This window comes from Phlebotomus papatasi, chromosome 1 (assembly GCF_024763615.1).
Source record: "Phlebotomus papatasi isolate M1 chromosome 1, Ppap_2.1, whole genome shotgun sequence".
NCBI lineage: Eukaryota > Metazoa > Arthropoda > Insecta > Diptera > Psychodidae > Phlebotomus > Phlebotomus papatasi.
In genome coordinates, this window is record NC_077222.1 from 65,946,923 (window position 1) to 65,966,669 (window position 19,747).

General features: G+C 34.5%; 1 protein-coding gene across 1 annotated transcript; it reads right to left on the reverse strand.

Moving 5' to 3' along the window:
* Nucleotides 1-297: 297 nt before the first annotated feature.
* On the reverse strand, nt 298-16,561 carry LOC129810227 (ichor). The gene is made up of 2 exons (XM_055860558.1): nt 16,356-16,561; nt 298-4,842 (listed from the first exon to the last, which is right to left on the reverse strand). Exon 2 carries the CDS (start codon nt 4,581-4,583, stop codon nt 3,060-3,062), a length of 1,524 nt encoding a protein of 507 aa, XP_055716533.1. The 5' UTR covers nt 4,584-4,842; nt 16,356-16,561; the 3' UTR covers nt 298-3,059.
* Between the last annotated feature and the right edge of the window lie 3,186 nt (nt 16,562-19,747).

Here is a 19,747-nt window from a genome sequence, read left to right on the forward strand (position 1 = left end):
ACAACGAGATTTCCAACTGATGATGCCCCACACTGACTTGGTGTTGGTGAATAGGTTGCTGTCTTACTTTTCCCATTTCTTCGAGTAGGCCGCTATATACTGTCAATGGGTTAGAGTGAAAGGGGAGATATGCTATCTCAATCAACATGGCAATATTCACAGCCAAAAAGAGCCATTGAAGAAGATTTTTCGTAAAGAAATTCAAACAGTGAACATCTTATTCCAAGGGGTTCGTAGCTTCTGTGGAATTGATGTCTATTGTCCACCCAGCTTCAATGGAAAAGTGTCTCTATGGTCTTTTTTTTCTTACAACAGTTTAATTGGTCTCATTTGAAGTTGCTTTATACACAAGTTTTCTCTCATCTACAACTACATACAATTCCATTTTAAATCATTCTTTCATCAATATTTATAATAGTGAATTTGTTTGCTCTTCACATCAATTTTAAATTACAAATCTAGCCGTATTTATTATACAATAAATATTAACAGTTGAAAAACTCAGCTCTAGAGACATTTCTCAGCATTAGCCACTTATTAAAAATACAAAGTAAAACACATTTTCACTAATAATTCGATGCTATTCGGGGTTAAAGATATATTTTTCAATTTAAATTTTGGTATTTTTTTTGTGCAAATTTTTAATTTTAAGCCAACCAAAAACAAAAAGATATTGAAGAAAATATGCAAAATAACTTAAGCAATTACTATACAAAACCCTACAAACATTGTTTTGCCAAATTATAATTTTAACGTAAAAAAATGTAAGTTTTACGTTATTATTCCTAATAAATGTAAATATTACTTTTTCCTTACGTGATTTTTAATTTTGCAAAATGTTTGCAGGGAATATACTCTTGCCCCGAACAACACCATTTGTGTACCATTCATTTTGTTCTTTTTTTTTTTAATATTTTCTTTACTTTCTTTTTTAGCTAATTTAATAAATACTGACTTTGTTTCATACATTAAATTACGAATTCTTTTTAACAATAACTACTCAACGAAAAGAAGGAGATCTATTCTTTTAATTTTAACTTCCTTTGATAAAATTTCTTATTGAATAACAATTTGAAAAATCAAATTTACCAAATGTTGTTAAAACAACCTTATCATTTTTCTTTTTTTTTGCTTATCGAGGGAGTTATTTTTTGTTTTTTTTTTTAATTTTATATAATTTATGAAAATAGCAAATATATCGTTTTTCTGCTAAATTGTTATGATTAAGAAGGTTTCTATCACATTGTCTGTACTTAAATTGTTTGTTCTTCTTTGTCATATTATTTTTTTAACATAAATATAGAGATAAGAATTTTTATAATTACGACATTGAAATTTTCAAAGATTACATCAAAAAGATCAATTTTGATTTTGAAATTTGAGAGTTTGTATTTTTATTAATCATCTCTTGATGTCATATTTAACAAAAAATTAAGTTGCGCCACTGATTTCAATAGTTTGAAAATATAACAAGAATATGAAAAAATGTTGAGGAAAATATAAAAAAGAAAAAAATATTGCTCATTCTTTGGAGTTTGAGCAATAAAAATGAGGTATAGAAAAATTTTCCTAAAAACAATAATTCTATAAGGAGTCAAATTGAATAAACAAATAAATAAATAAAGAAGAAAAAGCTAAAATTGCAATACTATATTTGCTATTTAAATCCAAAAAAAACAATATTAAGGAATATCATTAAGAAAGACAGCAATAATTTACAGTGGAAACGAGAAAATTTATTTAAGCAGTTTCCTCAATTCCTAACTCAATGTTTACATTCAACACACACACTTCTCACTAATTAATGTAATATGCAGTGGCCCTATTCCAAATTGATGCACAATAAAGCATACATTTCGACAGAGTTTAACAAACATATAGAGGAGTATTTTATTAAATGTTGTTTTTCTCAGTTTTTTTTTTGTGGGTCATCATGAAAATAAATATAGTGGGGTTAGAGATTTTAAGTCTTTGTTAATGGTGTCTCATGAAATTGAAAAAGAAAAAAAAATCCTCAAGAATTCAAATTCAAATGACCGTAACAGATAATTAATTGCAAGTGAAGGGGTCTCTTGCGATTCTCTCCTGCGCATGTTTATTAACTTCAAAATAGCAATAAACAGAGTTCCGAAATCACGCGGAAAGTGTTGAAATGAATTAATTTAATATCATGTTCAACACATTAAAGTACCTATGAGATGATATTTCTTTTCAGAGAGGGGTAGAAGGTTTGAATTAAATGACTCCCGGCCACTGATAATTACAATACATTGCACTTTTTTTTTCGTAGGAAAGTCTCTACTTAAGCACTAGCATATGAACTAGGAAAAAAAATGTCTCTACAGTGAACCTTAATTAATTACCTAAGAAGATGTTACAATGGGTCTACAAGTGGATTTTGATTACATTTGTGTGTAATTTTGTTTTTCAACGCTCCTAATTGCTATATCTCATTGTTTTGTCGTTCTTTTCTTCCCTATATGAGTAATTGTTGTCGCCACGGATAGCCCTGTGGCATGGAGGACAAGAAATTATTTACACTGCAATAAGCTATTTACAAATACTATTCACTCCATCTTCCCTAATTACAAAAGAGACATTTCCTTAAGACACTATTTGCAAAACACAATTATTACAATAGAATCTATTAAAAAAAAAATTATTTTGTGTTTAAAATTATTTATGATTCTGAGGTACCTTTCATATATAGCACGTGTGTTCCCATCGTCTAACATAAATAAAAGTCAAGTCCTCTTTCACAGATATTACATCAAACACTAAACAGCCACAAATTGCTCATCATCGCGAGTAAAGAAGTTTTATGTATAGTCAGCATGTTGGGAAGATGCTGACTCTCCTTCAAGAGCGAGTGGGATGCGAACACAAGAGATTCCACCGGAGGAGCATGCACAGCGCATAAACTTATCGCCCCTCCAAAGTGTGTCACTAATGTTACAAGAAATGTCTGCATCAGCCCCAATAGGGCTTGACCTAGAGTCATTCACATTTTTTTTTGTTTGTTGAGTATCCTATCTTGTTAGTATCACACTTACTGGTGGTCAATCCCGTCCGATTCTTTTGTGAATCTGCTGGTGTTTGATTAAGTGGGCCTTCTGACGAAATGCCTTCGAACAGACGTCACAGCGAAAGGGCTTCTCGCCCGTATGCGTCCGCAGGTGAACTTTGATGTTACTCTTATTGAGGAAGCCCCGATTGCAGATGTTGCACCGATGGACGGGCTTCTCTTTGCTGAGCAGACCACCCAAATCACTGGATGCCTGGTAGCTGACAGCGGACGCCGGTGTCGAGCTACCACCTAGTTGCGCCTGTCCCTGTGACTTCTTCTGCGACCGCGATCGCTTGTTCTTAGCACTTGTGGGTGTCGAGGTGGTGGTGGTATGTGGATAATTTCCCATCAGCTCGGGACTACACAGTCCATCTGCCTTGAGACCACTACCACCGCTGCCGGAACCTCCGCCACCCGCCATATTGACTTGGTAGTGATGGGACTGTTGGTTGGGCAGGTACCTTCCGTTAAGCATCATGTTGTCAGTGGTGGACACCACGGATCCGGGTGGACTCGTGGATGTCGATATGAGGTCACCACAGTACGGTGTCGATGAGGTGGGTGCTTCGACTTTGATGGGGGGTCCGTTCTGCAGTCGATTCTGCAGCAACGGCATATACCCATGCGTCAGTAAACTCTGTAACGTACTCCCGGCGGTCTGAACGCCCGGCGAATGTGGCAGGACAAACTCATTAATGCTGTCTTGTTGAGCCACAATTAACTTCCCATCTTGCTGAACACACGCCCCATCTATCCACGCATCGAGGTCCATCCAGGAGTCTCGTGTGTCATTGTTGTCGTCATTTTCAATCTGATTGGGCACTGTGGTGTCGGCAATGGCGCTCCCAATAATGGCAGCAATATCCTCTATTGAACTCATATCGTACTCCGTCAGTTCCTTCGAATCAGCATATATCCTAACACTGGACACTGAATCAGGACCAGAGCCTCCGCTACCACTCATCACACAACTGTCTGCCACGGAATACATCTTACTATCTATCGCACTATCTGAGAACAGTTTGACGTCCTGCAGACATGTGTCAGGAGCATCGGGATTGAGGACTGAGTCGGGTAGACACGTAGATGAAGATACTATATTCTGATCTGTTGTACTACTACTACCACTGTTCGCTTGATATGTCGACTGAGAGTAGTTGTTATTTTCCTCGGGTAGCCTCTGGGCGATAGCGTGGTAGTGATGTCCCGAAATACCGTTTATCGATAGATGTCCCGTGTAACCGGTAAAAGGTGGCAGGGGTTTCAGTTCAGCTAAGCTTGAATTAATCGACTGGGAGTTGAGCAGTAGATTATCCAGAACATCCATTGAGCCTTTCTGTGCCTCTGAATCGCTGGGAAGTGAATCAAGATCGTGTTCTAGCAGTAACTTATGCCCCTCTAACATATACTGATCCTGTGATCCATTCTGACCTTGACTCCAGCACGGACTCATTAGTAAACTCTCTACTTCCGATTCGTTCTGGGTGGTCATATTGCTTGAACTGCAATACTTCATTATTGGTCGTATCTTGAGGGGGGTCAGTTTGGATGAATTTGGTGCTCAATTGTCGTATTTTGTTTTTGAGATTGCTCCCGGGCCAAGAGAGGGGTTGTACCAAAGTACACACGTAGTGAACTTTCACCAGCAAAAGTATTCTTCCCTCCCGTTACCGAATTGAGAAGCAAGTTTAACTACTCGGGTACCAAACAGCAAATTAGTATTTGTCAAGTGAGCGACTTCTTCGATGCCATATCTGGGACCATTTTTTATTAATCTGCAATAGAGAAAGAAAACAACATATCTTGTTTTGTTGCTTATTTTGTGCTTCATCTCAGAGAGAGAAAAAAAACACGCACACTCATATGGAGCTCAGGTTGGAGAAATGGAGACATGGGGAATTGTGATGTGATCTTGATTAGAGGCCGCATGAATTTTTAAATTATGCCATCCGTGTATTACATTCAGCAACAATGCATATAATTCCATTGGAATAACAAAACATTTTCTAAGCGCTCCGCTGACTATCTGGACTACAAAATTGTATACGGCATGCATGGTTTAGTTGCTGTATGTGTGAGACTTGGCATACAACATCTCCCTCCCGCCGACCCCCCATTATCTTGGGCTAGAGCAAGACAGAGAGATGTGAAAGATCATTAAAAAAAAATCTGTAGCAAAAATTTAAAATATTGCAATATACATAAAATCCCAATAACAGCCATACAATATTGCAACAAAATTATGTGTACATGGTGAGAGACTATTAAATGAATACACTCAATCTACAACACCCGTAGATTACAATGAACGATGATCAATTGTGATCAATGAACTACGGAGAAGCACAGAAAAAAACTGCTGATCACGCTTTATCATTTTACATGATCATAAAACAATGCACTATCGCAGAGCTTAAGATAATAGCCAATAGTCAATGATAGACTCAAGCGCGCCGCTAAGTCGATCGCGAAAACTGTGTCGCGATCGCGATCGAGAAGAACATATAAAAAAATGAGATCCTCAACAATTCACTCATACCGACTTCAATCTCAAATGTTCTTTTGTTGATGCCAGTGAAAGAAGGAGAGTACTTTAGCAAAATAAAAACTCTCTCTGCAGAATCATCGATATTATACGAAATTTTTTTGATGCAAAATGGCGAAAGAATCAAAGATCATCTTCTGATCCCGTAAATAATACACCACATACACGCTCTTTCTCTCTCTCATTCCAAATCAATCCACACTACCAACATTGGATTTCTCTCGTGAATATATATATCGAAAAACTATATAGTTATAATATGAAGCATCCTAACCCAAGTATGGCATTTTCTTATTCACTCTCAAAACCCTCTTATTAATTCCATGGTGAAACCGTTAAGACATTTTTGCTACAAGAGCACCAACTTGAGTGCCGAATTTGTATACAATGGCAGAGAATGGGGAAGAGGAGTCTCCCGAAAATTGTACACATTTGGCGTGGGATGCTTCCTGTATGGACAATGTGTACAAGAAGTTAAGATCAAATCACGCCATAACGCACTTTTATCGCCATTCGCGTAATTGTTTTATTTTCGTATCTGGGGTAACTGTACCCAAACTTATGGATTCATCCTGCCAACGGAAACAAGGGGTTTGTCACAATGTGAAAAAGATATCCATTTAATAACATCCCAATTGCAATATTTAGATATGCATTATAATTCTTTGCTTGAATAGGCTTGTCAATATCAAATCCTGTGGGAATAAGTGCAGTAAAGTTTACTGGATTAGGCTACCTTTATAATGCAAAAAAAATCAGAAGACCTAAAAACAATTCTAAGGGCTCAAATAGACTCAGACTGACTCTCGAGAGCATTTAGGCTGTAAAATCTTGGTAGTGATTTATCCCATACTATCATTCGCTGTGGGCTTAGGATCACCGATTAGACTTGCTTCACAAAAATTTCCTTTATCAAATCCTCTACTACCAAATTTAACAAGCTAAATATCCTCGAGAATCAGCCAAAGTCTATTTGAGCCCTGAGAGAGTACCTAACATCATAGATAGAACGCTCTGCCGTTTAATACATACCTATCATTCCTTTATGATAGATATGTAAACTACCTCTTGACTAACGCCTTAACTAAATGGGTCAAGTAGTAGAGCACTCGCTCTATGATGCAAGTGTCCCGGGTTCGAATCCCCTTAAGGTCACCAGGAATTTTTCTGGCGTTAAAGGTGTTCGGATTGCATCCAGTGAGCTTTACTGCACTTGATTCCACGGGCATGGGACTGACAATTCCATTCCATATAAGAAAAAATAATAATACATGTCTAGAAATCCCCTTGCGGGAAGGCCTAGTTCCTTCATAGAATTTTGTGCATGGTCAGTTCTCCATTTCGGATTACCGATGTATCCAGGCCACAATTGGGCCCCTTATGCTTCCCCACTCCTATTCTATCTTATCCCTCGGATACAGGTAGCCGCTCTATATCACAGCTCTGTGGGCAATCAGTGTCCCTACTATGTCACAGCAGCCCATCTCGGTGTGTGTTTGGGATCAGTGACAGTGAATATTTGTATCGACAGAAGCACCACTTTCATGTCGAAACTCATTCTCGTACCAGCCTCTATTGTTTTGGGCAGTTCACTTTTTTTCCAATATGCACCATTGGCATTACTATTCATTCATTCACTGGACGAATTCAAAGTCGATATGGCATGAGAAATCTTTTTTTCTGCTGCTCAGCTTCGAACCCGAGACCTCACAGTCATAGAGCCACTACTCTATCCACTGACCCACTTGAGCCTCTTCCTTAATCAACTCATTACTAATAATACCCAATTAAAAAAAAGATAATTTCAGTCCTTTAGATATGAAAAATTAGTCTTATATCTTCTAATCAAGTTCTACTAATGTTATCAGTTTTAAACCAAAATAAACTAAATTTACAACCTAAAAATAAAAGTTACTTTAAATTTCCGGATATAAGTAAATTTATTTCAAATGTTCAATAATCCCAATTTTCTATTTAAGCATTCGTTACTTTGACAAAATAAAAACAAACATGTATTAAAAATTTTACGGTGTGATATCTCGTAAAATACACCTAAGTGGAATAAAAAATATTTATTTATGTAGGGTAAAGTGATATAATTTGGACAATTCGCCGGTAATAGTTGGACATGGCTTTGTTCTTGATAAATACAGTACAAAATTTGTTTTTAAGCACAAGGAACCAAATTTTAAAACTAGAGCATTAAAAATATACAAATAAAAATGAAGTACTAAATTTATCAAGACAAAAAGCCCTGTCCAAATTGTACCATTCATTGTCCAACTTGTACCACTGCCTAACTTGTAACACTTTACCCTAAGCTCTGATGGGACTCACCTAAATAATATTACAAATTCTAAAGGAAAAATGTGAAACTTAAAGTGCTATTCAATAACTCCTCAATTATTTGGTTGAATAAGGGTATTCAGGTTCAATTCTTAAGATAAATCAACCTGCTTGAGAATTCGAAAATTTCGCAGTTTCTAATTCTGCGTATCGCATTTTCATTACCGTCTTTTTATTGCTTCAAAATATGTCTAACATTGAATAGAATTAATACAATTCAACCTCTAAATAAACCCTCCAGCAACCCGCCCTAATTAATCCCGCCCGTTATGAATCGATAGGTCTTTAAAAGACTAGAGTTTATATGGCTGTGGAAGTATTTTATTCTGATAATAAAATCAAAACGATCTAATAAGTTATGTAATCTGAATTTGATAATATATAATTCTTAAATATTTCTTTGTTAAGAATATTGTTCACGTAAAATGACGTGGAAAGACCATCAAATCTTGACCTTGTTATTGGTTTTTATATCTTGGTATCTTATACAATTTCCAAACTAAAGATTTAATCTTGTTCTTTAAACTTGTATCCAATTTCCGAATATATGAAGCAATACAATTGCGTTTTATAAATCTTAAAGAAAATTAAATATCTGTTTATTGTACTGATTTAAAAATTTTTCAAGAACTTCGCCTCTTGCTTAATTGACAGTTCACGCACTTAATCTTTTTTCAAGACTTATTTGCTAAACGACTATTAGCCATATTTAAATAAATTTGTAAGTCCTCATGGAGGCTCACATATAAATAATATTAAAAACTTATAGAGGGAATTTCGAGAGCTCAAGGTGCAACCCTTTTTGACTTTATGAGAGTGAAACGTCCACGGCGACTGATGCTTATTCATTGAAAACTGAGTAGAGTTACCTAACAGAAAGAGCTCCAAAGCAACCTTTCAGCATCCATAAGGATGGTAGGGGTTGGGCATGTTAGCGGAATAAAGGATTAGGTTACAATCGTCAACTGGTTTGACATGTGTCGAATAGGTTGCACGCTCTACAAATTAAACTCCGTTAGTTTCTCTTGGGTATAGGCTGTCTAAAAATATCTAGCACGATTCCTAGATAATCTTGTATTATCCCAAAAATATGTATTTATGAAAATAATGCATGCGTCAACAGCTCCACCTTCCCTTTTAAGATTTAAATATGCTTTTAGATAAGGAGTACAATAACAGTTTGTCCTTAAAGGATAACAAAAACAAAGGATTAACAGTAGAGGATTTCCGTAGGCTTGCAGCGGTGCGTGGAGTTTAGTTTCAAGATACTCCATAATATGTTCAATAAAAAAACAGTTAAAAAATCAATATTCTATTTTTGCAAAAAGTTTCAGTTCATAAAATTCTCGAGAAATTATTGTCACAATGGTGGTGTGAAGTTCCCAATATAGAAATTTGATGAATTATACCACTCTTTCGACATTATAGGAAATTCATTATTTTAAGTCAAATTTTAAGAATAAGGCATAAGGAAATAAATTTGATGTCAATAATTATCTCAGGCTTAACTGTTTTAGTAATTAACAAATAATGATAATTAAAAACAAATATTTCTAACAAATAATGTTTCTAATACATTAAAATACCAAAATCATAATTATCAAATTAGTATTTTTTTTTAAGTATTTTGAATTTGTTAAAAAGGGAAATTATTTAACACACTTAAATTATTTAGTATTCAAAAGTTTAAAATGTATTCAAAGCTCTAACTCAGCTGCAAAATCTAAAACAAAATAAAGAAATGGTACTTTTCCATTTCAGCTTTCTTATTCGAAGTTTATTATGCTTAGTTTAAGCTTTAAAAACTTAATATTTTGTAATTAAGAAAAAATAAATTGATATTTTGTTCTTATTTTTTTAATTTTATTAATAATAATTAAAAATTTAAGGAAAATAGAATAAAATGATACAACAACGAACAGCAAAAAGTTAAATGTGGTCAGTGAAAAGTCCAATTTGAGAAGCAGGAACGATTAATACCTAGTAGCTCTTTAAAAAAAATCCTATCGTGACCTATTGGCACCCTATTTTGGTCAATTTGAGTTACGAAATTTAAATATGTATCTTCAGAGAAATGGGAAGATTAATGAAAAAACGTCATATTACTTACATTTTATTAGATACATTAATTAAATTTCAATATTTTGAGGAAATTGCAATTTGGTGTTCCCTGCCGAATAGGTGTTTCTTCGACCCTACTCCAATTTAACATTTTAAAAGCTGTAAAATTTTCATGCAAATTTAGGGGAAAATAATAATAATTTATTTTAGCCACATCCAAGGAAGATATTAAAATTTATAAATTTATAAATATAAAGTTTTTTTTTCAATAAAAATTTAATAATGCCAAAATATATTTTTATACTGATCAACAATTTTAATGCTTTTTTTTAACAAATTAAAATTTTAACGGAGAAATGTTGTTTTTCGACTGACTAAATTTAATTTTTAACTGAAGATTTGTTTTATTGTCATTTTTAATTCCCACAAAGTTTTTTAGGCTCTTTGTTGGCTTTAATAACAGTATTTCCCAAAATAAACTTAATATTATGAGCCTGTCTTTTTATTATCAACTTATCAAATGATCTTATACATTTTTTCAATTTTTCACTGTAAATCTTTCAATTTCTATATTAGTATTTAAAAATTGTCTATACTCAGATAATAATCTTTTACTTTTCACTGTCACTTTTTTAATGCTGAACGTTGAAGGCTTCACAATAACAAAAATTAAATGTTCTTTAATTTTAAATATTATATCAACGGGTCCTTTCAAATGTTTAAATACTAAAAATGTTGATGAGAGCTTGTGATGAGAAGTTTGTAGCTTCTCTGCTTTATTGTATAAATGAATAATTATTCAATCGTTGGTTACTAATTATAGCTGTTCATAAGAATATTAACTTGAATGCCTTTAATTGACCATCCTGTTTTGGTATTTCTTTTTTACTTCCTATAGGATTGAAGGCTAAAGAAATTCTGAGAAGTCAAAAAAAGCATAGAATCAATTTTTCAGTATTTCAATGGAGAAATATTCACGAATGATCATTCTACGACAATGATCGCATTGACATGGATCAATCCATTGTCTCATGATATTGAACGAGAATGAAAGAAAGAGAGGTTCATTGAATTTAGATTATTAAACATTGCCGAGTTTACAGTTTCACACCAAATTACAATATCCTCATGAAAATGTAAATTGTATGTCTGTTGATAAAATATTCAGCAAGATCAATCTATGATACCGGGTCTACGTTATGCCTATCTGAGACATACATGTGTATCATCAACGGAGCCAAGTGATTAATTAATTCATCAAAATGTGTCCATTTCGACAGTCAATTAATGGATGGTATAATTTGATATCTGTGTTTAGCATGACTAGCTATTGCGGTAGTAGTCAATGTAGCGGATCATTGGAGTGATTCTTGGAATGATCTTCAAAAACCATTTCCTCCATTGAACACCTCCCTTCTGGCAGTGTCTTCATAATTCCATGAGAAAATATTTAGAAAGACAAACAATTGAAGAGTGGATATAACCTAGATACTTAAAGATCATTGTTGACTCATGATCGCGTCGATCACCTCATCCCGGAGATTGAGGTGTGCACAGTCTGTGCACATGGCACCCTTTGCGATCTGTGCCCACATGAAAAATTGTCAATTGAGTGTATCTCGCGAGACCCATATAAGCAATGCTTATAATCGCGCATTGGTGGCTTCATGGAGAAGGGGATTGAAAGAGAGCGAGAAAGAAAAAAACAAGGAGAGTTGTGATCACCAGAGTTGATCATTGTACAGTATTCGAAAAAGATTTCCCTTTCAGTGGTGCCGCTATATTTATAAACACACTCTATTACGATTAACGGTACCGTTATTCGAGACCTGCTAACACACTTCCGTGATCATTTACAGAATATACTATCTCTTTCATTCGATCGTACGCGATCGCGAACACAATAGCCATCCCTGTCCCTCACCTGTACCATCACATTGTGATTTAATTCAAATTTGGCGGACGAGATGAGACAGAATGGCATGGAAAAAAAGGTGCTTGCAGATTTTTTTTCGTGTTTGCTGTGGTGATCACTGGTTCCACTCCAGCTAACGGTGGATCGTGTAGGACCAAAAAGAACCATTGTTTGAGGTGTGCGAGCGCGAACGAAGGGTAAAGAGAACGCCCCCCCCTATAACGTATCGATGATCACGTTATTGTTATTTCGCCCATTCCGTTCTGCTAAAAAAAAAACTTTTGAAAAAAATCAGCACTATTTTTCTCTCTCTCATCTTTTATATTTTACCACCGCATATACCCAACACGGACATCTCTGCACCACCATCAACCTTTGCGTGATGACTGCAAAACTTTGATTATGTTTATGCTGGTTTATTGTTAATCAATTTGCCAGCACTGGAATTTACATTAAATGGTTCTCTAGGCGATGATGGAGTGTGATCACAAGTGTTGCCAACCTGTATGGGGGTGATCTGGTGATCGCGCGCGCGCCAACTTCACGCGGAATGAAGCGTCGTCGTTGGTGGAAGAAATTGCGGGCGACGCTTTTGCTTAGTCACCTCAACTCCACAATTATATTCTTCTCCATCAAACTCAAAAATTGGGTCAGGTATTCTTCATCATATTCAGCACCATTTCCAAGCGCACCAATAGATCCAAGCCATACTGAAGCACCATATTTCAAAAAGGAACATACGGTGGTGTTGCAATGGGCATATTGGCATAAGAAACATACAAATGACTCTCAACCAATGGGCGTTCACACCGTTGTGATTTTCGCTCAAACCACTAATGGCATTCATGACTAATTTGTGCAACTAATTGGAAAATATCATTCAATGTAATTTGGGATAATGAGATGTGGAAAAGACAGTAATAAGTAGAAAAGAAGGATTACTTACGACTAAAAATGGCAAACTTATAGGTAACCCCCCAGAGAACCTTTTCCGAAAGATGCGATGATGGTGGGCAAATGGCAAAAATGCTACATCTAATGACCTCAATTTGGTGCTTGGCCCTAAAACGAGTATATATTATATAGCGCGTCACTTTTTTTTTAACGGTACGCCATCAGCCAATGCATCATACAAGAGAACTCTAACCACCTCTGATGGTACTCGCGTTGGCCGAATTTTGCCAGACACCATTGTGCGGGTTCTTGGGCACTTCCAAAAATTTACCGTTTGCGGTACCCAAAAACCGTTCAATTCAGAGTCTTGGCGGACGGAGTCAATACGCAATTTTCGTGCCGTACACCCGACGCATTCACGATTGCGCATCACTGCCTCATGATCACGATCAAGATCACATCCAAAACAGACACACCATTATTCAAATGTGCATCTCCAATGGAGTGTAGTGAAGTTGGAACGGGAGCTAAGGCGGGGAGGGTGACAAAAAAAAGTAGTGCCAAGAGTGTGATATTTTTGCTCAAATGTACAATCGCATATTAAGTCGCGTTTCGTAAAATTTAAACGACCAAATATTATTAAATAGAAATTATTAAAATGTAGGGCGAGGAGGGACACTTTTGAATTAAAGCACCTTTAAAATAGGGTTTTTTTCTTTTTTTATTTTTAAATGAAACTAAGCCTTATCATACTATAATTTAGCTTCATAATTGCTTTGTGGAGCTGAATTATACTATGACAAGATCCATTTCCATTAAAGAATAGGAGGAAAACTACTTTTTCAGAAGTATCCTACTTCACCTTACTAAACCATTTTTTAAGTAAATATCACCATGTAATAAAACACTTTAGAGTTTGAGAAAAAATAAGATGTAGCTAATCAGAAACGGTAGTATTCAAAAATATTTTATGGTATTACAAACAACATATTGAGTACAGGAATATCTTTGTACCTACAAACCCATGTAGAAACAAATAAAAATTAAAAACAAAATTATTTTGACGTATAATGGGGTAACACTAAAAAACTTTGTAATGTAGATTGTCAAAAAATTACGAAAGAGGCTTTTTGACTTATTTAACAAAACATTTTGATAATTTATTTTATGAATTGACAAAATTGTAACAAGATATTTTTGTGCAATATTTTAACAATTTTTTATAATGTATTTTATGGCCTTATAAACAACATATTGAGTACAGGAATACCTTTGTACCTACAAACCCATGTAGAAACAATTAAAAATGAAAAACAAAATTATTTTGACGTAAAATAAGGTAACACTAAAAAATCTTTGTAATGCAGATTGTCAAAAAAATTACAAAAATAGGCTTTTTAGTTTATTTAACAAAACATTTTTATATTTTTTATGAATTGACAAAGTTTTAACAAGATATTTTTGTACGATATTTTAACAATTTTTTATAAAGTATTTTAGAAAAATTACCTCCCTACAAACTTTAGTAAAAATAGCAAAACAAACGTTTTCCTTCAAAGAAAAGAATGGCATCGTATTTCTTTAGGCAAACACAAAATTACTTTTGTTTTTAAAACTTGTTATTAAAAGAAGATTTTTTAAGTGATCAAAATCACTAGTAGTAGGAATTTGCCCATGGATAGTAAACTGTTAAAAATTAACCCTAGATTTTTAAAACTCGTGCACAAATTTTACATAATTTTAACGTAAGTCCTTCCTAATAATATCTTCTATAGAGATCCTTGTATAGACCCTTGCGCCATCTAAATGCGTTTTAAGCAACTGTAGTAGTTCAATTTAATATTCTAATAAAAGTATTATGAAATAAAAAAATCACTTGTAAATTACAAAAAAAGAAAACACACTAGGGTCGAAGGAACACTTCTTCGACAGGGAACCCAAATTGACACTTTTGTCAAAATCTTGAAATTTATTTAGTGTCTAATAAAATGTAAATAATACTACGTTTTTTCCTTAGTCTATGGTTTCTGATAAGGATAGGTGTTCAAATTTCGTATTCCAAATGGTACAGAGTAGGGTGTCAATAAGTCCTGACACGACTTCTTAAAGTGTCAATAGGTGTTCCTTTCACCCTATTTCTTCTTAAGATTTCACGAAAAAAACTACGCAATACAACTCAATCAAGGCCAATTCAAATAAAGAATTTTTATTTGGGAAATCGTAGGAAAATCCTTAGTTTTAACTGAAAAAAAAACACATTATATACTGCTCTATCTTTTAATTCCAACAGAAAAATAAGAGCTTAAGCGAATTTTCTTGCAATTTTCTTTGATAGAGCCGAGGTTTTAGACTTAAGGCATGAGACTTAAAGAAATGTTGCCAGTGTCATTTAATTTTTTATAATTTATTTGCATACGTTTTGCAGTGATAGTGTTTTCCCGTAAAGAAGTTAAAATTTAAAAGTGAGCTTTTTTCTGAAATTGTTTTGGAATAAACGTTGGAATTTAAATTATCTCGTAAGAATAGGCAATTATAAATGAAATTTTCAGAAAATAATCAATTATAACAAGTAAAATCCAAGAAAAAGAAAGAGTAGATAGAAATCAAGGTGCTAATTACAGAGTGATAAGTATTTCTCAAGTATCCTGCATTAAGGAACGTTTCGATTTTGAATGAAACGTTCTTCAGAGCATCGAAATAAGGCTCATAAAAGCAATATTTTTCACAATTTTTAAATATAAAATACTATCAAATATTGCCAACAGAAGATTTTCCAACCAGGAGTAAGAATCTTAGGCCTTGGTGCAGTTAGTGACTAGTTTAATCGTTATATAGATTTGATGAATTGTAAGACATTTCCCCAAAGAAAATTTAAAACGCAATTTTGTGAGCAATTCTAACATATCTTTCCGGTAAAATAATCCATTATCCCATTAGATAATTATTTATTATAAGGTAATATTCGATAATTTATAATCAGTATTAAAACGTTGATTTAATAAAGAATAATTGAAAACAAAAAAAAAACATATTGAAATTCTTCCCTTGACTTCCATTGTACATATCTTTTTCAATTGAAGTACAAGACTAAAGACACAAGAAAGTATATATATTTTTTGAGTAAAGTAAGTAATACAAAAATGTCGTCAGATTTACAATAAAGAGTAAGTGCAATAAAAATGTTTTTCAATCTAATAATCGTGTTTTTGTATTGGCTTTAAAATTTAGACGTTAAGTATTCCCTCAATTAATTACAATTTAAAAAATCAAAGCCATTAGGACACAAAGCCATTAAAATAAAATTTAGTTAGAATTTAAATTTATAGAATATAGGGGTTGGTTGGTCGGTAAAGTGGAGTAACTGTATTCAGTATGTTGATTTAATTTGCGTTTTGACTTTATATGCGATTATACATTCTAGCTTTAGGTAAATTTATGCGGTTTTTTTTGGTTCAAAAGATAAAGATATTACCACATTATAGTGCAAAAAAAAGAGAAGAGAAAAAATACACAAAATATAGTCAAACCTGCATTTTCAACTCCAACGATATTGTATCCATTTATATTTATCAGAAAAAAGAAAAAGTTATAGCTTCTGCATAAATCACACGTGAATTTTCTCTGTTTCATCTGTCTCTTCATCAACTATTGATTCTTTTGTAAATTATTCCATCACTCATCAGTGGTAAATCACACGTCCCGCGTCGTTTGCAGAAAACACCAAAGATGATCACTTTCACCAAAATTAAAATGATCATCATTGTTTGTTCATTGTGAGCATCTTGAGTTAGTGCTGTTAGTTGTTCAACTTTCATACGTGGATGGATTTTGTTATAAAAGAAATGTTTCTTGATGGAGAGGGAGACAAGCAACTATATTCTAGTGTACCTAGTTATACTCTTTTATGGTTTAGTGTATAAATTTATTAGGGGATATGAGTTTCTTTTAGCAGGTACTTTAATGTTGTTTTATTGCTATAACTACTTTGCAAGATGGATTTGTTGCGGTGAAAGAAAACTGGGGAGCAAGTGGAGAAAATAAGACAATGGCATGCAAAACAGAAGCATAACAAAAAGGAGATCACAATACAAAAGATCACAGCTAGTAGCAGTGGTCAAGTAGGTGCAACAGATAATAATGTGGTTCTGGGTAATGGAATAATATAAAGATCAACAATACTCACAGAAATGGAAATTGAAAAGTATTTTTTTTTTCAGTGGATAGATCACAGATGCAAAGTCCCCAAAAGACAGAAGAAGAAGAAGTGATTAGGCAAGTGTTAATTTTTTTTTTGTTCTAAAGGGGGAAGATTCTCTCGATCGCGTGGCTTAAGTGTATTGTTCTCAACTCAATTTATCTTATGTACAGAATTGTTTTTTTTTAATGCATAAATAGAGAGATTTGTGGGTTTTTATTCTATCTCTCTCTCCCTCTCTTTTATGCTGGTTTCAAAGATGCAAAAACACTTATACATCCGCCACTTTTAATCCTTTTTTTTGCATGCCAATGTGGGTCACTGCTCTAAAAACTTCACTGCTTTATTATTATTATTCACAGTAATTCCACCATACAGTTGATCGTGTATATATATACGTTTTTTTCCGTAACGAACATGAAGGCGCACTTTTGGTATATTGTCCAAAAATTGAATGGTAAAATATTTGCACGTTAGATCTTCGTGCAAGATCACTGTCATTTGATCTCACTCACAAATCATTGATTTTTAGTGCAAATTGCTCTTGATTGACGGTGATCGTCTTCTGCATGACCCACACCTCCTTCAGTGGCCGGGCCAAAATTGTACCATTGGTACACCGGAGGATGAGTAAGATGACCCCAGGTGGAGCACACATCCACACAATCACGAAAAGATGCGTTTGAAGATGTTGGTATCAAGACGGTAAAAAAAAGCGAACAATGTATAGTGAGAAGAAGAAGTGGATGGAGCTTTTGGGTGTGCTTTTGATGTTGAGCTGAGGGGGGAAGATGATTATTGGAAGCTGCTGCTGACTGAAGAGCTTGGCTCCAATGTTGGGCTGGTGTTGGATGATGACGATCGAGAGAGAGAGAGACTCGATATATCCGGGTCAGACGAAACGTCGGTGCACTTTGGTACAAAAGTGGGTCACTCAAACGATATCCATACACACTCAACACTCTTCTCCACAACCAAATACGAGATAGGCTTACGAGGAAGTTTTCATTTATGCACGGTTTTTCGCGAATCTGCGCGCTGAGTCGTATTGTTCTTCCGCTGAATCGAATTGAGTCTCTTGTTTTCTTCTTTTTCCGTATTTATCATCTATAAAACCATTGAAAATGTGTCGTGCATTGTTTCAACTGTTCCATTCACACAAAAATGATGTTCGTTTTTTTCCTTCTTATTCAACTTCTTTTCTCTCCTCATCGAGGGTATAACCAAGAGATTAGAAAAAATATTTTCAAAAAATAAACTATTTCCTCAAATATCTTCACTAAAAATTTCTATTTCCAAAATTCAGTCCATAAAATTTATTCACTTAAATTGTTTTAATTTGTTTTCACTTAGCAAGGAGTCCTTGGAATTATCCTTTGATCGAATGTGTAATCCATTGCGATCTTCACTGAAAATTCTTTCACGATCTTCAGCACTGTTTCTTAAGCAATAATCACTTTTGTCTCATATATCCTTAAATATCCTTCAAAAGCTGACATCGAGGATCATGTCCTCAATCACAAAGCACAAAATTATTAAAGCACGATCTCTTTGATTGGAATCCTTCCGGTTTTGATAAACTGGTCGTTGTAAGAGATCGAGGAGCTTTTGAGGTGGTCAAAAAGCTGAAGTAGGTCGAGATTAGATTGTATTTGGGCTATTCACATAGATTTCACGATCGGTGGGTACACAGAAAGTCAAAAGGTACCCTCTCGCGTCGGACAATAGAATGATACTGAGGCTCGTCACTTTGGCTTCGACCTCAGGAAGACCTCACTGGCTGGTGCTCGAAGCCAAATGAGACAGTGACTGTTTGTTTGTATATGGTGAAATGGTGAGAGGGGAGATAGGTGAGCCTTGTCGGCGTGTATTGAACTCGTGAGCGTGCAAAGTCGAAGAAATTTTGTACTATGTACACCGTTGGAGTGTGCTTGGAGAAAGAGCGCCAAGCATTGGCGCTCAAATAGTGGGGATCGCGAGAGAAACTAAATTAAATATTTTGCCAAAATTTTAACCCATAATATTACCATCCACTGATAACACCTTTATCAGTCTTTCCGTTCTATCTAATTTTGGGTACTTTTGTGTTGAAATTTTATGGTACTCTTCCCTGAATTTCCTCTGAGAACATCTTTTCCATACCACCACAGGTATTTCCCCAGCCGCGAGAGAGAGCCTATACCACAAACATGTATGGGTACATTTTTCTGCTGATGGCCATGTGGTGGTATCCGAAGGGGAAGTACTGAACACGCTTTCACGGGCAACAAGATTAGCATTTTGCATTTTAAATGATATGATGATTATTTAACAATATCATTTCTCCTTCCTTCTCTGGATCACTTGGTAAATCTCAGACATTCCTCAAGCCAATTTGTATAGCTTGTCGATCGCGAAAACTGAACATTATGCGCCAGAATTAATTAATTAGGTGAACAGTTTAGATTTGCAAACTGTGACGCAAATTTATCGAAAGAACCAGATCTAACGATCTCTTTTATCTGTTTTAGGCTTATTTGCCGTTGTCTTAATTTGTTGCTCACTCAGTCTCAATCTTCTTTGACTCTTTAGTATAACACGTTTCTAACCTTATATCTATTCCAATTAATTCATCATTTTTGAGATCTTTTAACATTCAGCCCAGATTTCTTTTCAACGGATCTTGTTGCCCTTATATAGGATCTAATCATCACAATCATCATGACCAATTTTCGTCAAAAATTT

Excerpts from the sequence above, each read along its gene's own strand:
- LOC129810227 (XM_055860558.1), bottom strand. The coding sequence starts at position 4,583 with ATGAAGTATTGCAGTTCAAGCAATATGACCACCCAGAACGAATCGGAA.